Source organism: Rhinopithecus roxellana, chromosome 15 (assembly GCF_007565055.1).
Source record: "Rhinopithecus roxellana isolate Shanxi Qingling chromosome 15, ASM756505v1, whole genome shotgun sequence".
NCBI classification, from domain to species: domain Eukaryota; kingdom Metazoa; phylum Chordata; class Mammalia; order Primates; family Cercopithecidae; genus Rhinopithecus; species Rhinopithecus roxellana.
The window spans coordinates 63,288,633-63,309,493 of record NC_044563.1 but is presented as its reverse complement, the minus strand read 5'-3'; the positions used below and the strand labels follow the sequence as shown (position 1 = coordinate 63,309,493).

General features: G+C 59.2%; 1 protein-coding gene across 10 annotated transcripts in view; it reads right to left on the bottom strand.

Annotated features, from left to right (window-relative positions):
* IGSF9B (immunoglobulin superfamily member 9B) overlaps nt 1–20,861 on the bottom strand; it is a 48,424-nt gene that overhangs the window by 6,674 nt on the left and 20,889 nt on the right. For 5 of the 10 annotated variants that reach the window (XR_004053704.1, XR_004053705.1, XR_004053706.1 and 2 more), the window contains exons 8-19: nt 18,362–18,504; nt 17,900–18,040; nt 17,698–17,814; nt 17,299–17,449; nt 16,001–16,124; nt 13,270–13,445; nt 12,078–12,304; nt 11,157–11,241; nt 8,901–9,062; nt 6,744–6,789; nt 4,295–5,950; nt 2,800–2,845 (exon numbers count right to left, since the gene is read on the bottom strand). Coding sequence is in view for 5 of the 10 variants with exons in the window: in XM_030918595.1 (XP_030774455.1) it covers nt 2,800–2,845; nt 4,295–5,950; nt 6,744–6,789; nt 8,901–9,062; nt 11,157–11,241; nt 12,078–12,304; nt 13,270–13,445; nt 16,001–16,124; nt 17,299–17,449; nt 17,698–17,814; nt 17,900–18,040; nt 18,362–18,504 (3,074 nt within the window). In the remaining 5 variants the exon portion in view is untranslated. Of the gene's footprint in view, nt 1–2,799; nt 2,846–3,583; nt 3,862–4,294; nt 5,951–6,743; nt 6,790–8,900; nt 9,063–11,156; nt 11,242–12,077; nt 12,305–13,269; nt 13,446–16,000; nt 16,125–17,298; nt 17,450–17,697; nt 17,815–17,899; nt 18,041–18,361; nt 18,505–20,861 lie in introns of all 10 variants that reach the window. The other 5 variants (XM_030918592.1, XM_030918593.1, XR_004053702.1 and 2 more) reach the window with 4 other exon arrangements.

The window sequence follows — 20,861 nt, the reverse complement described above, 5'->3', positions numbered from 1 at the left end:
GAGTGGCGCAATCTCAGCTCACTGCTGCCTCAACCTCCCCATCTCAGATGATCTTTCCACCTCAGCCCCCGAAGGAGCTGGGACTATAGGCATGTGCCACTATGCCCATCTATTTTTTTTTTTTTTTTTTTTTGTAGAGATAGGGCTTCACTATGTTGCCCAGGCTGGCCTCGATCTCCTGGACTCAAGAGATCTGCCCTCCTTGGCTTCCCAAAGTGCTAGAATTATAGGCATGAGCCACCACACCCAGCCAATACTTTTCCTCTTTTCAAAAAATCCATAGGCAACCCAAATCATGACCAGGTAGCCCAGGAGGTCTTATCTGCTTAGCTCTCAGCTTACCCAGAAGAGCTGAGGAAAGATGCAGCCACATCAAAGTGGAGGCAAGCCTCAGGACAGGGAGAGTCAAAACCCCCTGCATATTTCCTTAGCTCAGCGCCCATGAGCTGACCATTATGACCCTGTTCAGGTGTTCCCTGGCCAACAAGCTGAATCAGTGGCTTGATGGGCATTTTCTTCCTCTTCTAATCATCTGAGAGCAAACACTACCTGCCTGATTATACCCTGATGGAGGCAGAGGAAAGCCACTCACAGACGGGCCATAGCAAGGGAAAGGGTGGGCCCACTGCAGGAGTCTGGAGGTCTGAAAATACCCCACTGACCGCAAGATGTAACTCTTCTGTGGGGCTGGGCTCAGACCAGTGCTCTGCCTCAGAACCTGACAGAGGCTTGTTTCCAAAGGGGCTCCTTCCTACGGCTGACCCAGGACAGGGGCCACTCCATGCTCCAGACCCACCTGCCTCCCTGCAGTGACAGCCTGAACGGGAAGGCGAGTGGAAGGAGAGGTGAGGACAGGGCATCACCAGGCTCAGACGGGAGCTAAGAATTGGCTCAGCCCCCCCACAGTCCACAGAAAGGACAGGTCCACACAATACAACTCCCCATGTTGAGAAGGGAGTTGGGAAGAGGAGAAAAAAAGGGAGAGAGAAAAGATGAGAGGCAGGGGCAACAACTACATATGGGCCAAAGGAACAGGAGAGGAACTGAAGGGAAAAGAAACAGCGAGAACGCACGTGGACAAGAGCTGTCACAACTTCTCCAAGCAAGACTGAGAGGGCACACATGCAAAGGTGCAGCATGGAGACAGCATCTGAACAGAGCCTGCATCTCCCCAGGGCCCAGCAGCCGTACCGGGAAGGCTCCCAGCAGGCAGGACAGCCCAGCACGGAGGGGCTGACTCAGGATGGGGAGGGCCTCCTTCTCCTAGGCTGGGGATGCTGGCCAGGCTCGGGAGGGAAACAATGGTCCCTCATCGCTGCCCCTGGTTTCTGGGTTTGCCACAGCAGTGAAAAGAGAGTGGGCTTCTCTTGGATCTGGCACAGTGGGGACACTGGGGAAGGGGAGGGTCAATGGAGTTGAGTGAAGGGGCGAGGAAGTAACACATGAGAGCGGAGTCTAGGAATTTCCAGGAGCTGGGGTGAGAGCTAGTCTAGGGCTCCCACACCTCCGGGGGCCATGGAGGAGTCACAGCTGGGAGAGGGAAGGAGACGGGAAAGGTGGAAGACCAATGGGTCTATGGCCGCAAGAGGGCCCCGGAGCAGGTGAGCTCGTAAACGCTGCCTGACAGCCCTCACACTCACCCTATGCCAGACAGCCTCACCCACAATTCCAGGGCCTCTGGGCTGCTGACAATTTTATAGCTACAGATGGTAAAGAAATGTCAGGGCAGTCCTCTTTATGGAGGCCACTCTTTGGACTGAATGAGAATTATAGCCCTTGTTAGGAAAATGAGCCTCCCTTGACATCTCTAGGTGGGGAAGGCACCTGTCTCCTCGCCTGGGAAGCCAGAAGCACCCAGACGGGAGGCTCGCTGTCTCCCATGCAGGTGCCCAAATGCCTGTGTGTGCCCAGGCACAGGGCAGAGGGTCCGTTGCGACAGGCAGCACCTTGTTAGGCTACTGTGAGAGGGAGCGAGCTTCGGGTGGCCCTGAGTCTCTGTGAGGGACTCAAAGGCTCCCTGAATGCCCACGTTCCTTTGGCTTCCACCTGGAAGGACACTCACGGAGAGGTCGACTGCGGGGGCAGAGGGAGGGACACAGTGCTGGTCCCTGGGGGGTTTCACTTCTTGCCAGCTCAATGCCTGTCTGCCCACGGGAAGCCTGCCCCCTCCCCTCGGGGAGGTCCTCCTAAGACCCTTTCCCTACAGCAGGACTGCAGGGACCTGACCCTGCGGAGGACCCCACTGTCAGGGAAGAAGTGGGGCTCATCCCAACCTTGTGCTCCTCGAGAGAGCCTAATACCACGAAGATCCCAAGAAGCTGGTGAGGGGCCAACCACCCCAGGAGAAGGGATGCTATGCCTGGGGCTGCTGGGAGAACAGGGTGCGGGAGGTTCTTCCTGGATACCAGAGGGGCCCCAAAGAGGTCCCCAAGGGTGCAGAGATGCAAAGCAGATCTCGGGCGTTCTGGGCCCCTTCGGGGGTGCATGCAGGGCCCCAGGGCTTCTGTGGGAGGCCCTGGGTGTACTGGCAGCAGGCTGGCAAGGCGTCGGAGTGAGGAGAGCCACAGGGGGCTCTAGAGGGGCTGGACATGGGGATGGGGGGCAGAAGCTGCAGCTAGGCGGTGCCGAGCGTGGCTCGATGTGGGGAACCCAGAAGCCGTGGGGATCGAGGAGCGGCAGCGGCCACCCCACGGGGCGGTGAGGGGACATGGTTTGGATCCCCTGTCCAGGAAGCAATGGCCCGGCCGAAGCCCCGTCCGCCTGCCCGCCCCCGCCCGCCCAGCCGAGGAGCTCCCTTACCTATTGAGCTGAGGAGAGGCTTGTCTCGACAACACTGCCCAGATAGCTGAGATCAATCAGAAACAAAGCAGTTATCAACACCGGCCGGGGGGCACCGCCCACGCACACCCAGAGGGAAGCAGGGGGGGGCACAGCGAGCACCGGACAGGCGAGGCCGGAGCGCGGGGGAGGGAGGAGGAGAGAGACGGAGACCCAGACACGATGGAAGGAAGCAGATGAGCTGAGCGCGCACAAAGCACAGAGACAAGGCTGCCGCGGCACCTCCCGCGCAGACAGAGGCGGCGGCTGCGGCTCCTCCACCTCCCTGCGCCCTAAGCTCCGCACCCCCTTCACCGCCCCGGAGCAGCCCGCGATGGGGCTGGGGGTGGGAGGTGACCTTGTACTTCCAGGTACCAGGGAGGGTGGGGGACGGGGCAGGGGGAGGGCGCTGGGCTCCCTCCTCCTCGACCACCTCCCATCCTGCCTACCACCAGGCCAGCCTCCTCTGGAACTCTCTGCTCCCTCCACAGGCGGCTACATCAAGAAGAGAGACCAAAGGACGGAGCCAGAGAGAGAAAGAGAGAGAGAAGAGGGCGGGAGGACGGGGTATCCAGGGGCACTACAGAGGCGTGGCCAGTTCTTCTGAGCAAGTCGGGTCAACCCAAAGACGATGGTGAGGAAGGAAGATAGGCAGAGAGAAAGACTGACTGGAGAAGGAAGGAAGGGCAGGGGGAGGAGGAGGGGGGCCGGCAGGGGAGAAGGATGAGAGAAGAAGAAGCATAGACAGGTGTCCAGGCTCTGGTACCTGGAATACCAGCTGCTACAGTTTAGAGAGTGCTCTCTCAGGCGGGCTGATAGCCGGAGCTTGTCTGTCTGTCTCTCTGCAGCTTCCTGCGAGGTATACAGGTGGGGGTGGGGGACGTGTCCTGCACATGGTCACAAGGCCTGACACTTTTCTCTGGGCCTCCAGGAGAGGCTGAGGAGGGAGCTGGAGTCCAGCGCTCACTAGAGCTGCTAAGGGCCAGGAGTTTGGGAACAGGAGGCCCCTGGCCTGGTGGTCTGGAGAAGTCAGGCTCCGGGGTCCTGCTTAACAAGGAGGAGGGGCCGGGGAAGAAAAGGAGGCTAGACAGGAGGTGTGTGGGCAACCCCAGGACCACCACCCGATGCCAGGACCACAGGGACACGGAGAGCCATCAACTCCAAGAGGGACGGGGTCCACCCCCGCAAGGGCACTCGCTGTGATCCGCTGCTCCCTGGTGGGTGGTGCGCCCGCTGAGAGCTCAGGGCTTGCTGGAGAAGATGCCTCATGCTCCTGGCAGGGCACCTGGGCAGGTGGGCCCGCTCCACCCCAGCAACTGCACCCTGCCAATGCCAGAACTCCTCTCCCGAGGGATGCTGGTGCAGCATGTCCACACAAGCCCTGTCACCGGGCGGATGGACGGGGTGGAGGGCAGGGCGAGGCGGGTGGGGAAGGAAGTTGACCAGGTGCGGGTGGTGGAAGAGGCGGCGCACTCACCCTGAAGTAGGTAACGTGGGTGGTGGGGGCTCTGGTCGGAGCAGTTCCTCCCCCATCCTTCGAGGGGAAGGCGTCTGTCCAAACACGTCCAAGCTGTCCCCGGGCCCAGCAGGGGCAGGGCCAGGTGGAGGGGAAGGGTAGCCTGTGGCCAGTGTGGTGAAGCCCATGGCGGGCCGGTAGCTGGGACTCCCGCTGCGGCTGCTCTGGGTCGGGGAGCCCGTGGAAGGTGTGGACTTTCGAGAAAAGCTGACTGCAGCAGGAGGCTGCAGGGTGATCTCTGACATCTCTGCCTGCTGTAGGAGGCCCGGGCGAGGCCGGGCCCGGGCGGCAAGCTCAGGGGAGCCAGTGCGGGAGCTGAGGGGGCTTTGGGTCAGAGGTGAGAGCCGGGAGGGCTGTAGCACCACTTGATGTAAACTGGGCTCGGCACGCCTGGCCTGCCGGGGGCTGGGCCGGGGCCGGGGCTGGGGCTCATACCACCGGGTGTCCAGGCCAAATGTGCTGGGGCCGCCGTGTGCCCCCGGCTCAGCCGGCTCGGGGTAAGGCAGCACAGGTATGCCCATGCCTTGGCTTGTGTGTCGCAGCTGCCCTTGGCTTACCAGAGGTTGCATAGGTCTGTCCTGCCACTTGGCGGCGGGAGGCGCTGGGACAGGGCCCCTGCCGGGCGACTTGCCTGCCCAACCCTTTGGTGCCTCCAGAGACAGGATGCCCGGGTAGGCTGCGGGCACCTGCAGGGAGGTGGGGGGCAGTCCTCGGGGGAGGCCGGCCTTGGGCTGCAGACTCTCGGGCACATCACAGGGTGGCAGCTGGTGGGGGAACATCATTGCTGGGGTCTCCAGCCCCCCGAAGGGGAATTCTGGCCGGCCCCAGGGCTCAGGGGAGCGCCCTCCTGTAGGTGTCTGAGTCAAGGGCAGCGTGCTGTTGGATGCATTCTCTCCATTCTCCTCGGGGATGGTAGGGTGGCCAAAGGGCCCCTCGGTGTGCAGGGGCGGGGACGACATGACGGAGCTCAGGGGGCTGCCCACTTCTGGCACGTAGAATGGGGGCGGCTCCACCTCCCCAGGGCTGCTGCTGCTGAGGTACCCATAATACTGGCCGTGGTGGAAGGGCCGGGGGGCAGGGGGCCGGGCCTGGCCTGTGGCCTGAAGCCGACCTTCCAGGCCACCGGGGCCCTCCAGCCCACGGGGCTGGAACCGAGGGCTGTATGCTGGTGGTGGCAGGTAGGACTCCTGGCTGGATGACAGAGGGGTGAGCTGGGACTTCAGGGCGGCCACAGATGTGGGCACCAGTGGGTCCTCATTCTCCTCATCCGACTGGCGGAACTCGGGATACATGTCCGTCTCCTCGGCGAAGGGGAAGCCCTCGATGCGCCTGCTCTTCAGTGAGGGCTCCATCTCGGCAGGGTCCATCACGAAGCGGCCGTCAGGGCCTCTGCTGATGAGTTCGATGGGCGTGGTGGCCTCCGCCTCGGCCTCCGCTTTGGCCACGCTGTACTTCTTGCTGCTGATGGCCCGCTTGGTCTTCTTGTACAGCGACAGCTCCTTCTCGCGGGTAGGGCTCAGCATCCTCTTGGCCGCAGGCTGGCCCTGGTCGTCCGAGGATTCTGACGGCGCCCGGAGCGTGCGGATGCTCTCAGGGCTCACCTTGCCAGAGGACAAGCTGCAGGGAGGAGTGAGAGCCGGGGGGGATGAGGTGGGGGAGTGTGCTGGCCAGGACTTCCTTTCCCTTTCTCGGCAACCACCCAGCACCCAGGATCCTCATGCTAAAGAAAACTGGCTGCGTATCGTGGTGTGAAATGCTTTGGTCAACTCTCCACTGTCTGGATGTGCATCCTCCTTTTTTTTTTTAGAGACGGGGTCTTGCTGCGTTGCCCAGACTGGTCTTGAACTCCCGGCCTCAAGCAATCCTCCCGCCTCAGCCTCCCAAAGCACCAGGATTACAGGTGTGAGCCACCGCACCCGGCCCCCCCTCCCCGCATCATCCATCTTTCCAGTGAACACTCCCCTCTCCACTTTTGTGCTGGCCTGCCCCCTCTCTGGTGTGCTCTAAGCATACCTCCAGCTTCATTCCCCCCTTTTCAAGGCAAGCAAGCTCACTTTAATATCAACTTAAGCAGTACATATTAAGGAGGCAAATCTGCTAGGGTGGGAAAACACTAGAGAAATACATTCCAAGGCTGAAGAGAAACTGATTACTGGCTAATTTGGATCATCTACACTGCCACTCCCTCTACCAGTGTGGACAACTTACAATTAACACACAGAGCAATCAAGAAGAAATGGCTTAGAAACACTGAGATGGGGCTGGGCAAGTACAATTAACACACAGGTCAATCCAGAAGAAATGGCTTAAAAACAGAAGAATGGCTTAGATGGGCTGGGTGGGGCAAGCCGTCTACCTATGTGCCCCCTGCCATGAACAGCACAGTTCTCCCAGGATCAGAGACACTTACGGAGACTCCAGGCTCTTCCTGCAGTGGGTGATGGAGAGTGGAGGGTCTGGAAGGAAAGAGAAAGGGAGAGGCTGCTGAGGCCAAGCCAGCAACCAGGCAGCACGCTCATCCGCAGGAGCTGACAGGGCCCCGGAGCGCCGCCGCGCGGGCAAGGAGCTGAGAGGGCCCCGGAGCGCCGCCGCGCGGGCAAGGAGCTGAGAGGGCCCCGGAGCGCCGCCGCGCGGGCAAGGAGCTGACAGGGCCCCGGAGCGCCGCCGCGCGGGCAAGGAGCTGACAGGGCCGGAGCGCCGCCGCGCGGGCAAGGAGCTGACAGGGCCGGAGCGCCGCCGCGCGGGCAAGGACTGACAGGGCCCCCGGAGCGCCGCCGCGCGGGGAAGGAGCTGACAGGGCCCCGGAGCGCCGCCGCGCGGGCAAGGAGCTGACAGGGCCCGGAGCGCCGCCGCGCGGGCAAGGAGCTGAGAGGGCCCCGGAGCGCCGCCGCGCGGGCAAGGAGCTGAGGGCCCCGGAGCGCCGCCGCGCGGGGCAAGGAGCTGACAGGGCCCCGGAGCGCCGCCGCGCGGGGAAGGAGCTGACAGGGCCGGAGCGCCGCCGCGCGGGCAAGGAGCTGAGGGCCCCGGAGCGCCGCGGCGGGCAAGGAGCTGACAGGGCCCCGGAGCGCCGCCGCACGGGGAAGGAGCTGACAGGGCCCCGGAGCGCCGCCGCGGGGAAGGAGCTGACAGGGCCCCGGAGCGCCGCCGCGCGGGGAAGGAGCTGCTCACAGTGGGCACCTTTGGCCCCTGCCTTCATGCTAGTTTGGGCCCCAGCAGCCTCTCCCCCCGGGGAAGGAGCTGACAGGGCCCCGGAGCGCCGCCGCGCGGGCAAGGAGCTGACAGGGCCCCGGAGCGCCGCCGCGCGGGCAAGGAGCTGACAGGGCCGGAGCGCCGCCGCGCGGGCAAGGAGCTGACAGGCCGGAGCGCCGCCGCGCGGGCAAGGAGCTGACAGGCCCCGGAGCGCCGCCGCGCGGGGAAGGAGCTGACAGGGCCCCGGAGCGCCGCCGCGCGGGCAAGGAGCTGACAGGGCCCCGGAGCGCCGCCGCGCGGGCAAGGAGCTGACAGGGCCCCGGAGCGCCGCCGCGCGGGCAAGGAGCTGACAGGGCCCCGGAGCGCCGCCGCGCGGGCAAGGAGCTGACAGGGCCCCGGAGCGCCGCCGCGCGGGGAAGGAGCTGACAGGGCCCCGGAGCGCCGCCGCGCGGGCAAGGAGCTGACAGGGCCCCGGAGCGCCGCCGCGCGGGGAAGGAGCTGACAGGGCCCCGGAGCGCCGCCGCCGGGCAAGGAGCTGACAGGGCCCCGGAGCGCCGCCGCGCGGGCAAGGAGCTGACAGGGCCGGAGCGCCGCCGCGCGGGGAAGGAGCTGACAGGGCCCCGGAGCGCCGCCGCTCGGGCAAGGCGCTGATAGGGCCCCGGAGCCGGCCGCCCGCGCGGGCAAGGCGCTGACAGGGCCCCGGAGCGCCGCCCGCAGGGCAAGGAGCTGACAGGGCCCCTGAGCGCCGCGCGCGGGCAAGAGCTGACAGGGCCCCGGAGCGCGCCGCGCGGGCAAGGAGCTGACAGGGCCCCGGAGCGCCGCCGCGCGGGGAAGGAGCTGACAGGGCCGGGCGCCGCCCGCGCGGGCAAGGAGCTGACAGGGCCCCGGAGCGCCGCCGCGCGGGCAAGGAGCTGACAGGGCCCCGGGACGCGCCCGCCGCGCGGGGAAGGAAGCTGACAGGGCCGGAGCGCCGCCGCGCGGGCAAGGAGCTGACAGGGCCCCGGAGCGCCGCCGCGCGGGCAAGGAGCTGACAGGGCCCCGGAGCGCCGCCGCGCGGGCAAGGAGCTGACAGGGCCCCGGAGCGCCGCCGCACGGGGAAGGAGCTGACAGGGCCCCGGAGCGCCGCCGCGCGGGGAAGGAGCTGCTCACAGTGGGCACCTTTGGCCCCTGCCTTCATGCTAGTTTGGGCCCCAGCAGCCTCTCCCCCCACCCCTGCTTCTTACCCCCACCTTCAAATCAAGCCTCACTGGCAGCTCTACCCACAAGATCTCAATGTCCCTATTTCCAAGGGGGGCCATGCTAAAAACGGTCCATCTCTCTTGATGGGGAACTTTTGAAACCGGGCCAGGGAGAGCAAGGGAAGGGGACAGACACCCACCTTTTTTGCGCTTGAGCTTACGCTTGCGCTGCTTGTTGACAAAGCAGGCAGCCAGGGTGCTGAACAGGATGGCAGCTGCCAAGAAGCAGATGGTAGCTACGATTCCCGCCAGCACAGGCCGCGCCAGCCCCTCCTCGGTCAGGTCCGGCTGCGGGAAGATGTCTGCAGGGAGGGTGGGGAGCACTCATGAGCCCATCCTTCCCCGGGACCTCACCTGCTCCGACCTTCAGTCCCCAAGTGTTTCACCCTGCCTTTGTAGAACAGACAGTATCAAGGCTCAGGCTCCAAGCTGAACTCTAGCACTGAGGAGGTCTGGATGGTGTCACGAAGAGGAAGAAGATAGGAGAGTCTACAGAAGTCAATCTCTCCAGAGGGTGTAAAGAAGAAAACATCTATGCCTACCCCCATGGGGATGATGATTTCAAGAGTAATCTGTACTTATCTAGGGTTCTGCCTTCTGCAAAGTACCTTCACGCACGTTATCAGCTCTTCTCATGTCAACCCCATGAGGTACACAGAGCACACATACTGTTCTCATTCTCTAAATGAAAGGGCTCTGATCCGCTGAGGTGGAGAGACCTGCTTACGTGGATATTGCCATCAGTGCCCAAACCAGAATGTAGCTGCCTGCTCCCAGTCTGGGATTTCCTGCTTCACATTACGCTGTCTCTACAAAAGGAGAGCCCAGGTGTGAAGGCAACTTGAGGATCAAATACTACTGCAGGAAGAGGGATTATTACTATAAAATTCAGATCCCAATGTATTTAACCCCTTCTAGCACAGGCATGCAATGTCCTAAGATTTGCACCCTGGTCATCTTAGGTACGGAAGTACCCTAGAGCTGGCAGGGACAGCAGAGATGGAGCCAAATCTCTTGTTTCACTGTAAAGAACTGAACGTTCTCCTTTCCTGCCCAAGTCCACAGAGCTCGTTATGACCCAGCCAAGACCAGACCCCAGCCTACCTTCTTATACTCATAGGAAAGTTATGTCAGTAAGTGCCACTGCTTAAGTTCAGCAAAGGCAAAATCAATAGATTGTAATGTATTTGGCCAGAATTCATTGCTGCATTGATAATAATGGATAAAAATAATCCAGATGATGCTGATTGTCTGAGGGGAAAATGAAAGCTACAGCCTTTGGAAATGGGGGACCTAATACGGGGAATGCTGAGGCTGCTGCCTCCTCCTTCTCCCGTGCGGAAGGGTCTGATGAGGCACATTTCCTGCCAGGAGCTGGCAGAGAGCTACTGAGCACAGAATTGTCAGGGGTGGGCCCACACAACACCCCTTCTTCAGCTCCAGCCTTGGCTGCAAGCTCTCATCTCTGTTCCTCCAACTCTGAGTCTATTCCCCGGAGAGAAGTCAAGGACTGTGGGTTCTGCTACCTGTAGGACACAACTTTGTTTTTTTAAAGCCCGTTGGTGCCTAATGTATAAAGCAGAAATCGCACTCCACACCCACCCCTGCTCTCGTGCTCCCTGCAGTGTGCCCACACCAACACTTCCCCAACTCTACAAGTCCTGCCGCATGAGCTCCTCAGACGAGGTCGCTGCCACCTGGTCCCAGGAGTCTCTGGGTGAGCAGTGCCCGAGGAAATGATGCCATCACTTGCTTATAAGCAACAGCCTTTTTCCGTACCAAGGACACCCCTTCACTGGCGGAGGAACCCTGCTATGTCTTAGGAACTATAGCTGGAGAGAAGATGTGTAGAAATGGGACCAGGGCCAACAGAAAGAAAGATAAATGGAGAAAATGCTAGGGGGTTGGCTTTATTTAGCCTTAGAAATCTAGAGAGAGGAAGGAAGGAAGGAAAACACCAAACAACAATTTTCCAAATAAAACCCACATAATTAGAAAGAAGTCTATCACAAGCATTCGATAAACATGGTTGACCTGTTGTTTCCTTTGATTCACAGCCCCTCCCCCACAAGAGGAAACTGAAAATGTACAGCAAATAGCACTTCAATCAAGTCCTTTTTGACTACTATAATGAGAAGATTAGTTAAATTTATTTCTGTGGCTGTCTTATACAAGTGTCAGAAACTCAGCTTCTGAGTTTCACGAAATGGAACGCATCATGGAAATATGGGTTTGGTGGGCTTAAGAAAGGCTACGACTCACACAGCTGCAACCAGGCACCTCCTTAGTTTCCAATCCAGCCTCTCCTCGTGGAGTCACTATTTCACAAAACGACCCCCACGCAGCTCTGGGGCTTACGTCCCTAGAGTTGCAAGAGCACCCTCAACCCCAAATACCTGTGCTGGAGACGCCGGCGATGTTGCTGGGCTCGCTGATCAGATCCTGCATGACGGCCAGAACCCGGAACTCGTACCATGTGTCCTACAGCACCAGGGACAATACCCAGTCAGCCGAGGGACCTGAGATGACCACTATCCCCACAAACACTCATCCTGCACACAGCCTTGCAAAGGGCAGGGCGCCCAAAGCACGAGAGGACTGCTAAGCGTCTAATGCTAAGTGATGGTAGCACTGGCCAATTGCTGTGGTGTAAACACTCTTACAATGGCTGACTTCAAGCTACGAATGTGAGGTCACCAAAAGCACTAGGAAGAGATATGTGCAACAGGCTCTCCAGGGCCACTGGGAGCCCACTCCAGCAACCACTATTAATAAATAAGTGTCCAGGAAGGAAGACAGAAAGATAAATGAGATTGTATCTTACGAAACCAGCTGCTTCCTCTCCTCAGCTAGATATCCAAGTTTAACAGGGCTACTGGAAAAACGGATAATGCACTTTCCTCCAGGGACTCTAAATTATTGGAGGGGGGGTCCTTCCCTCGACAAAGCCTAGAAGAGAATTCTTCTTGGAATTTCTCTGCCCATCCCAGGTTAGGCTCAGCAAGGGGCTGGGGTCAGTGCTCTGATTATGCCGGCTGGCCTCTCAGCCTGCTCTGCCCAGTTTGTGGCGGTGCTGGGGCCCTCAATAGAACACAGGTCCCTGCTGCCCTGGAGCTGGCCCCAAGCCTGTGGACCATGATCTGAGGAGTCCAGGCCTTGGTAGCAAGTCTGGGAGAACTCAGGACCAGTGGTGAGGAGGTACAGTATGTGGCTGGCCTCACACACCCAAAGTTGGTCACTCAAAGCTTCCAGTGTCTCTGGAGTCTTGTCACTTCCAGGATTTGGGAAGCAGCAGCAAGGAAGAGCAAAGCCCTCACCTGTGACAGATCCTTGGCAAAGAACTCTCCATCAGTGCCGGGGATGGCATCGTCGAGCATCTCCCAGCGCTCCCCGACGCGGAACTCCATGATGTAGCGGTCGATGGGAAAGCTGTGGTTGGCAGGCGGAAGCCAGGACAGGAGCACACCCTGCTGAGTCCGATTGGCTATGAGGCACCTCGGTGGGGTGACCAGCACCAGGGGTTCTGGAGTTGTAATAGGGAATGCTGCGGCAGGGGAGGGAGAAGAACCACAGCACATCAGCAAGGCTCAGGGTGGCTGCCGCACTCCCACACTCCCGTGCACACGTCAGGGCCCAGAGGGAAGCAGAGTCAGGGCCCCGGGGCCCAGGGCTTCAGAGTTCTGTCTTCAGAGTGCATCTAAAGAGCATACATAAGGGAATCGTGTACTGTGAAAGGGAAGAGAAATGGGAACTATGGAGAAGGAGGAATAATTAAATGTTATCAAAGTATCTCCTGTGCTCTTCCAGGGAGCTAGGGATATCTTCTTTCTCACAGCACAGCAGTCGCTCCTTCCATTCCCTTCTTGGCCGGGGCTTGGGGGTCAACACGAGGCCCCACAGAGGTGCCAAGGACTGGAGGTGAGCATCCCAGACTGCAGTCCACCTTGGCGGAAGCTCAGGAGCGAATTCTGGGAAAGGGGCTGGAATCGGGCCACCCACACCACCTAGGAAAAGCCTGTTCACAGCGGCCCTTTCTCTGGCTCCAGAGCAGAGCAAACACAACTGTGGCCAGGCAGGGAGGAGTATGAGACTGCCTCCAGGAAGGTGACCGGGAAGACTCCACAGCGGGAGGCAGCCACGTGCCTACCGCCCAGTGAGACTGGGGCCAAAGGCAAGAACCAGCAGGCGCTGTCAAGGAGGGAGGATGCCCAATCTCCCCTGAAAGCCACAGAAGTGGCAAACATGTGGCCTGACAAGGAAAGAGAAAATTCTAAGTGTCTTTCTTCCATCTGAAAAAGCAACAGGAACTCGGCCAACAGCACTCTGATGCGGGGCCAGCAAACCCCACAGAGGCCACAACAAATCCTCATGGGGAGATCAGACAGCATGGCTCCGTGGAACACTCAGCAAAGTACCCGGCACGCAGGAAACCAACTGCTAGCTGCCTGGGCCACTGCCCCCACCACCTCTACAACCCCGGCTCCCAACATCCCACCCCAGGGCCCTCACCTAAAGTGTTCACAGTGACCACCTCACTGAAGGCGCTGGTTCCCAGCTTGTTCTGGGCCAGGACGCTGAACTGGTATGCTGTCTCAGGCTCCAGGGTATCCACCAGCAACCAGCTGGGTCCTGGCGGCACTGGCAAGGACAGCCAGTCATGGGGCCCAAACTGTGCCCGCTTCATCCTGGCCAAAAGAGAGAGACAGGATAGGGGACGAGGGGCGGGGTGGGTTACACTGGAGAGAAGAGGGTGCATGCAGGGTGCTCAGGGAGAAGGCACTGATGGGCCTGGTGTTCCCAGGTTCAAGGGCAAGAAGAGGGCATGGCCCAGAGTGGATGACCTGCCCAGCTTTGACTGTGCCAATCCTCCTGATGCTGGGTCACCAACCACAGCTGGCACCTTTTCTACCAAAGGGGCCTTTAGGTGCAAGTCATGCTTAGGACACTGGTCCAATTGATTACCAGCTGCACTAGGAGAATCCCACCCTGGTCGAACCCCTAAGAACAAGCTCTGCCTGGGGAGAGTAAGGACACTGGGGTGTGGGGAGAAGCAGTTCAACAGTGGTGGGATGAGGGAAGAAGCCCGGGGGACCTGGCTGCACACACCCCCAGGGACAGCCGAAGTAGGGCCTCAGGTCACCCACAGGGCTCATTCATCCAAGCAGACTTAAGTCATCTGAGATGTCCGGGGTATAAGACCACAATGACCAGGGGTTTCCCCACAGTGGGACCAGGATCCCTAAGGCCGTGAGGGTTAGAAGTCACATCAGGAAGGTCATGCTATGCATGGAGAGTAGGAAGACAGGGCTGAGGGTGTTCCCTTGTTCCACAAGCTCCCAACTCCCAGCAAAGCCGGTGGGCTATGGGTGCAGTGCCGCCACATCACCACAGGGAGGAGACATGGTCCTGTGGGACTGGCCCTCTCCTTGCAGCCCTGAGCTGTAACCTGGTGGGTGCCCTCCAGGATCCGCTCCCAGGCTCCTGGCTCACTAACCCAGGAGGGTGAACTGAGGCAGCGGAAAGCAGAACAAAAAGAAGCCGGCGCCAAACGTCGGAGTCAGTACACAGAGTTAGAGGCAGGCAGAAAGAAAGGCGACATCCCCACCTCGGCCCCGCCCTTCCCTGCCCCAGGCAACAAAGCAGCGAGGAGCCACGTGTGGAAAAGCAGTGCAGACGAACAGCAGCGTGGAGCAGCGCCGCAGGCAGCAGGGGAGCCCCAGTCCACGCCTGAACCCCCTGTCGGATGTCCAGACCTCCCACCCGGGCATCTCCAACGACAGCTTGGCCACACCAAATGTCCCACCCTGGCCACCAAGGCGCTGAGCAGCACCAGTCTCGCAGCAGCCACCAGGCAGGCTGGTTAGGGCCCCCACGCTGCTGCGGGAGGAAGAGAGTAAAGGGATAGGAGGTGAGCTGCTGCAACTCCCATCATCTAGGTGCAGTTCTCCAACTCAGAATCAAGACACCCAGGACACTCTGTCTGAGAAGCAGCCACCGAACCACCGTGATGCGAGACAGGGCGGGTTCCCCTCTCAACTTCCCCTGCTGCTGAGAAGTGGATAAAGGGGTCTCCCTGAACCCCCTGAGCTGCCTCTGGCACCTGCCTTTTCCTCCTCCCCAGGCTCGAGTTAGCTTGGCTGGAGAGACACGTGCAGGTGAGACAGGTCTAAAAGAAGGCACTGAGGGGCTCACCCTCCCAGCTCAAGGCTGTCACCCCCGGAGCAGGGCAGGTGGCTGCCACTCTTGACTCAGACAGGAGTGTGGGGAGGGGCAGCCCTGGGGGGATGGGAGGAATCAGCCAGGCTTCTGTCTCCTCCCCTCCTGTGCCTCCTGCCCTCATCCCGCTTGGCACATTTTTGAGATCTCTATCTATCGTAAGGTTTGTGCAAAGATCTCAAATCACTGCATCTGGCTAAACTGACAACAGAGGAACGAAAACAATCGAGAAACACATGGTCCTAGAGAGAAAATGCAGGGGCTGACCCCAAGGCTGGGAAGTGAGCATCACCTCTCCACACCAGTTTCTGTGGCCACTGGGAAAGAGACAGAATAAAAACTAGACCACAGGAGGTGGGGAGGATGAACACATACAAAACACAGTGAGAAAGAACCAGTAAGACCTGGTATTTGCCAGCACAACAGAGGATTACAATCAACAATAATGTATCATACATTCTTCAATCACTATGAGTATAACTGGATTGTTGGAACACAGAGGACAAATGTTTGAGGGGTGCATACCCCTTTACTTCGATGCGATTATTACACATTGCATGCCTGTATCAAAATATCTCATGTACCCCATACCTATAAATATATGTACCATGTACCCACAAAAACTACAAATACAAAAATACCAAAAAAAATTTAAGTTCTAAAAACTAGACTCTACACTTAAGGCTGGGCAATTTCACAAAGCCCTTGAAGGGCAGAAGTCTCTTCCAGGCTCCAGAGGAATCCAGAGGAATCCAGAGGATGAAGCAGGACATAAAATGAGGCAGTAGATGAGCAGGGAGAAGGCACAGAGAGGCCCACACCCCTCAGGCCACAGGGACACAGCCATGCCCAGAGTCCCTTCAGACCCCTCCCATCACCCTCAAGGACCTCATCACTGTCAACCCACCTCACTCTATGCAGGGCCAGGAACTGCAGCCTCCTCCTACCTCCCCCCACCCAGAGTGGTCTGCAGGCAGATGTGGGAGGGGAGAAGCAGAGAGCAAAGCATGCCGGGGTGACTCACAGAGGTCCGTACCAAACTGAGAATGTCTGCTCGTAGCCTCCATCATAGCCTGGTTCCCAGGACACGTTGGCAGTTGTCATGGAGACCTGGACCCGGACACTGCCCGGGGCATGGGGGCTGGTGCCTGGAGATCAAGTGGAGACCTCTCAGACTGAAAAGAACTCAGCCACGTGGCTGGGTGCCCACCGTCTCGCTGTGGGGAACCTGAGAGGCTGGAGCGCATGGCAGGGGAGTGCAATATTGCAAGTGAAGGGATAGGGGCGACAGGGTGCTCTTAGGTGCTGACTCCCCTGACCCTACTGGTTAGTGGGGTTGGAGCAGGAAGTCTGTCCCACTGTGCAGTCTAGTCCAACTAGGAGATCACATAGCATCAGGAATGGGTCCAATAGAAACCAGAGCCCTCCTCGTCCTGGCCCAAATCCTGTGCTTCTCTGGTAAGCACAGAAACACTCTCTCCTAAGGTGGCAGGCACAGCCACAGAGTCCCCTCCTGTAAGGTTCTCTGGCCTCAGGAGACACCCCAATGCCGGCGTGCGGGCAGCACAGCACAGCAGTCAGGAAGCCTCATCCTGGCTTCGATTCCCAGACCCACTACTTCTTAACCATGAGACGCCGGAGAAAGCGTTCGGGTCACGCCAACCTCTGCTTCGAGGAACATACACTAGGGAAAGCTCAGCTCGCACCTCCTGAGTTGTGAAGGATGAGCTGTGCAGACCACTTAGAACGGAACCTAAAACTGGTGGTAAAGGCTCAAAAGGCGTTGCCTGTGACTGTGATTGTAGCCATCAGGACCCAGAAGGACAGGCTGAGAGGGTCCAGGCAAAGGTCCTGGGACATGCACCTTGGGCAATCAGAAACAGGAATGCCTAGACACAGACCGCCAGTAACCTCCTCCTGCCCAGCCTCCGCACGCCAGGCCTGGCCTGCAGTTCTCAGCTCTGCCCTCATCTGAGATGCTGCACAGTCCCTGTCTCCCTCATTCCAGTCCTCCAGCTTTCCCTAAGGCCCTTAAAGGCTCTGCAGTCCCTTCCAGCCACACAGCCGCCTCTTTCCCAGGTGGGCTGCTGTGGACATCAGGCCTGTCCCCAAAAAGACCTCCCCGAGGACAGGAGCCATGCTGCCCTTCCCTGACAGAGCCCACAGGGGCAAAGGCTGCAGGTGCTAGACTCGGGGTTTAGGGCTGGACGGACTTAGGAAGGATGCCCGAAGAGTGCAGTGGCCACCAGGGGATGCCCCCAGCGTCCAGCACCCCACCCCCAGCCAGCCTGTTCTGGCCCCACCGCCCTGTCAGACACGTACCAATGACGGTGAGGTGGGTGCTGGCAGTGATGCTCGTGACCACGTTGGTGGCAACACATTCCCACTCCCCGTGGTCCTCCTTACTCAGGGCACGGAACTGCAGGCTCCCACTGGGCAGGGCACTGTGCTTGCTTCTGCTGGGCTTCCCTACCTTGGTGAACAAGGGGCAGGGAAGAGGGCGGGAACAGAAATGGGGGTGAGGAGAGAAGCCCGAACTGGATGGGAAGGACGTGCCTGAGACCCCGGCCCACCCATGCTGCCCCTCCTCCTGAGTGCCTGCTGCTCTTCAGGGTCAGCTCACTGCTCGGCATCTAGCCTGGTCAGGGCAGGTCCAGAATAGAATTGCTCACTGTGTCCTCACACCTCCCCGCAGCCCCAGGAGCTCCAGGGCCCAGCTACCTTTCTCCACGTGATGACAGGAAAGGGGTCCCCCGCGGCCGCGCAGGGGATAAGCAGCTCCCGGCCAGCCTCCTGCCTGTACTCCCAGCCTGGTAGCACCGTGAAATAGGGGGGGTCCTGGGGAGGAAAGCACAGGCACCCTCATGAGGCCGGGGATCCAGGTGCCCAGCTCATGGAGGCGGTCACAGCCCCAGGACCTCACCTTCAGGACAAGCCTCGCAGGGGCAGACTGGCCCATGGTCCCCAGGGTGTTGTAAGGCACACAGGTGTAAGTGCCAAGAGCCTCCTCTGTGGCCTCCTCAATTCGAATGGAGCCATCCTCCATCAGGGTCCAACCCAGGTTCTGCCAGACACAGATGACAGAGCAGGGAACGCTGGTCAGAGACTCCGTGCTCCATCCCAGGCTGGGTCCCAGCTGGGCCAGGCAGCACGTGGGATGGCATGCAGCTCCAGCCTGGGCACGTGGGATGGCATGCAGCTCCAGCCTGGGGTGGGCAGTACCCACAGACCCCCGGAGACCAGAGACCCCTACGGAAGCAGCTCTCTGTTTGCCCAGGGCTTTTGGAAGGGGCCATGAATCCTGACAGAAATCCACAGCCCAAGGTGGCATCACAGTACTGGGGGGAACCCTCACTCCAACCCCCAACATGCATCTCTCTAGCACCTTCTCGACCTGCAGGGGGCGGCCGTCCTTGTTCCACTTGACCACGGTGGCTGGTGGTTCTGCATCCACAGGGCAGCGGATGTAGCCATGGATCCCCACGGGCACATAAATTACAGGGGGCATGTTGAGGACACGGGCTGGATCTGCACAGAGGAAGCACAGGTGGGAAAGCAGACAGACACAGGGAAGAAACGTGAGAATCCAGGCCGGAGGCAGCCCATGCACCAGCCCAGGTGCTCGGAACTTCAGTTCTGAATGTCTGGAGGCACTCAAAGGCACATCTGAGCCTGCTCCCATCCTCAGTGCCCATCATGCTTCTGCCATGGACCTCACCCGTTGAATGAGGACTCTCAGTGCCCATTTCCCCCAGTTCCTAGACCCCGAGCCTCAAAGCCAGCATTTGCCCACACCCTTTCCCAACAGCTCCTTATCCCAAAGTCACCTGAGCAACAAGCAGTACCTCCTCTCTACATCCTAAGCCAAAAGAACACTACCATAGGCTTAACCACAAAGGGGATATTTTTCCTCCCCATTCTGCTGGTTGTCCAGCCTTCCTGAGATTCAGTTTCCCCATCTGATTCTGCAGTTGAAATGCAGAATCAGGCCAGGTGCAGTGGCCCATACCTGTCATCTCAACACTTTGGGAGGCAGGGGTGGGAGGACTGCTTGAGGCTAGGAATTTAAGACCAGCCTGGGCAATTTAGCGAGACTCCAACTCTACCAAAAAAATTTTTGAATTATCTGGGCATGGTGGCACACACCTGTGGACCCAGCTACTCTGGAAGTTGAGGCAGGGGGATCACTTGAGCCCAAGAGTTTGAGGCTGCAGTAAGCCGTGATGACACCACTGCACTTCAACTTTGATGACAGAGCAAGACCCTGGCTCTTGGAGGAGCAAGAAGAACCTCACACCTCTTGTGATGCAGGCTGAGTCACCTCCTCTCAGTACTCCCCTGTTTCCCCTGAGGGCTATGGAGGAGAAGGATCCAGAACTAGGAAGGCAGTGAGGATGAATGAGCTGGTATCTTTTAAGCATTTTGAGCTCTTCAGAGAACAGCATTACATAAATACCAGGCCGAGTTATATATTTAGACATAGCTTCCTACTTTTGTATGGTAGAGTTTTTTTTTTTTTTTTCTCCAAGGTTTTCAAAGGGTTTATGAATGGGAAATACTCTGAACACTGCTTTTTAGCAGAAATAAAAATCCTTGTCTCACCCACCTGTAAATCTCAACCCCCTGGATTTTCTTTGAAGACAGGAAGGAGGTGAAAAAGGACAAGGGAGAGTGGGTGGTGACGCTGGCGCTGGGGAGAGACAGGGAAAACCAAAACATGTCTCCAGAAAGACAGATGGCCTATGGCTTCGAGGAGGGGCCTTCATCCTGGCCAGCTCGTCTTCCAAAGGCCACCTCCTGTTGGCTCCTCCTGCCCCACCATGGCTACCTCCGTGCCAGGTGGCACAGCCTGCGTCCAGCACAGAGGGACAGGGCGCACCTTTGTGGTGGACGGGTCTCTCCTTCCTGCAGTTCTTGCCCACCCCAGCACAGCTTGGGCACATCCTAAGTCACGTATGAATAACTTCTCGACTCGCTTTTTCCAGCTGCAGGTCTGGGGAGCGAGATCTGTTGTCCTGGGCCTCACGGCTCTCTAAAGCTCGGGCCTGGGGATACAGCACACCAAAAGTCCTTTAAGTGGCTGACGGCAGAAGCAGAGAGGCGATGCACTCCATAGAGAGGAAAGGGTGAGACTGCAAGGTTAGGGATCCAACGGGGCTCAGCAGGCGCAGCCAATAGTGGAACGTCCACATCCAGCTCTGGGCAGCAGTCGGACCAGCTCCACCTCCAGGGCCACCAGCCATTCTCCACTTGTCCTCAGCTCATACACTGACCCCGGCCTCATCTCCAGACTGTTCCACTTCTCACCCCTGCCACTCCCTGTCACTGGGTGTGAGCAATCCGCCCACACCAGCCGGCAAATGAGGGAGAGTCTGTTGTCTACAGCAACAATGCCAGCCTTTGTTGCCTGAGTGACAGGGCCATCCACAAATCAAAAGGAGGACATTACTCCTCATGACTCATCCTTCTCTGTCTCAGGGCTCAGCTTGCCAGGGGGCGGGAAAGCAACTGGCCGCTCAGTATTAAAGACCAGCAAGCTGAATGGTGGCACTTGCACAAAAGCCCTCGAACGTCTCGGTGAGGAGCAGCTCCTTCATCTGGATCTCCAGCCACCCAAGAGGAGAGGCCACAGAAGCCAGAGGGAGTGGGCACAGGAGCTGCAGCACATCACCCCTGACATCATCACCCCCGACATAGACACGGTGTGGAAAGGCAGGGAGTGAGGCTGGGAGAAACCTAGCCCTGCGTGGGCCTGGGCTATGCTCCATAAGACACCTCAGAAAAGAGCATCAGAGAGCAACTGGTTCTGGCCACGGAGGTGCAGGGCAGCCTTCAGCCCGAGGAACGCCGTTCAGAAGGAACTGCTCGAAGGTGTCTTCCTGAGT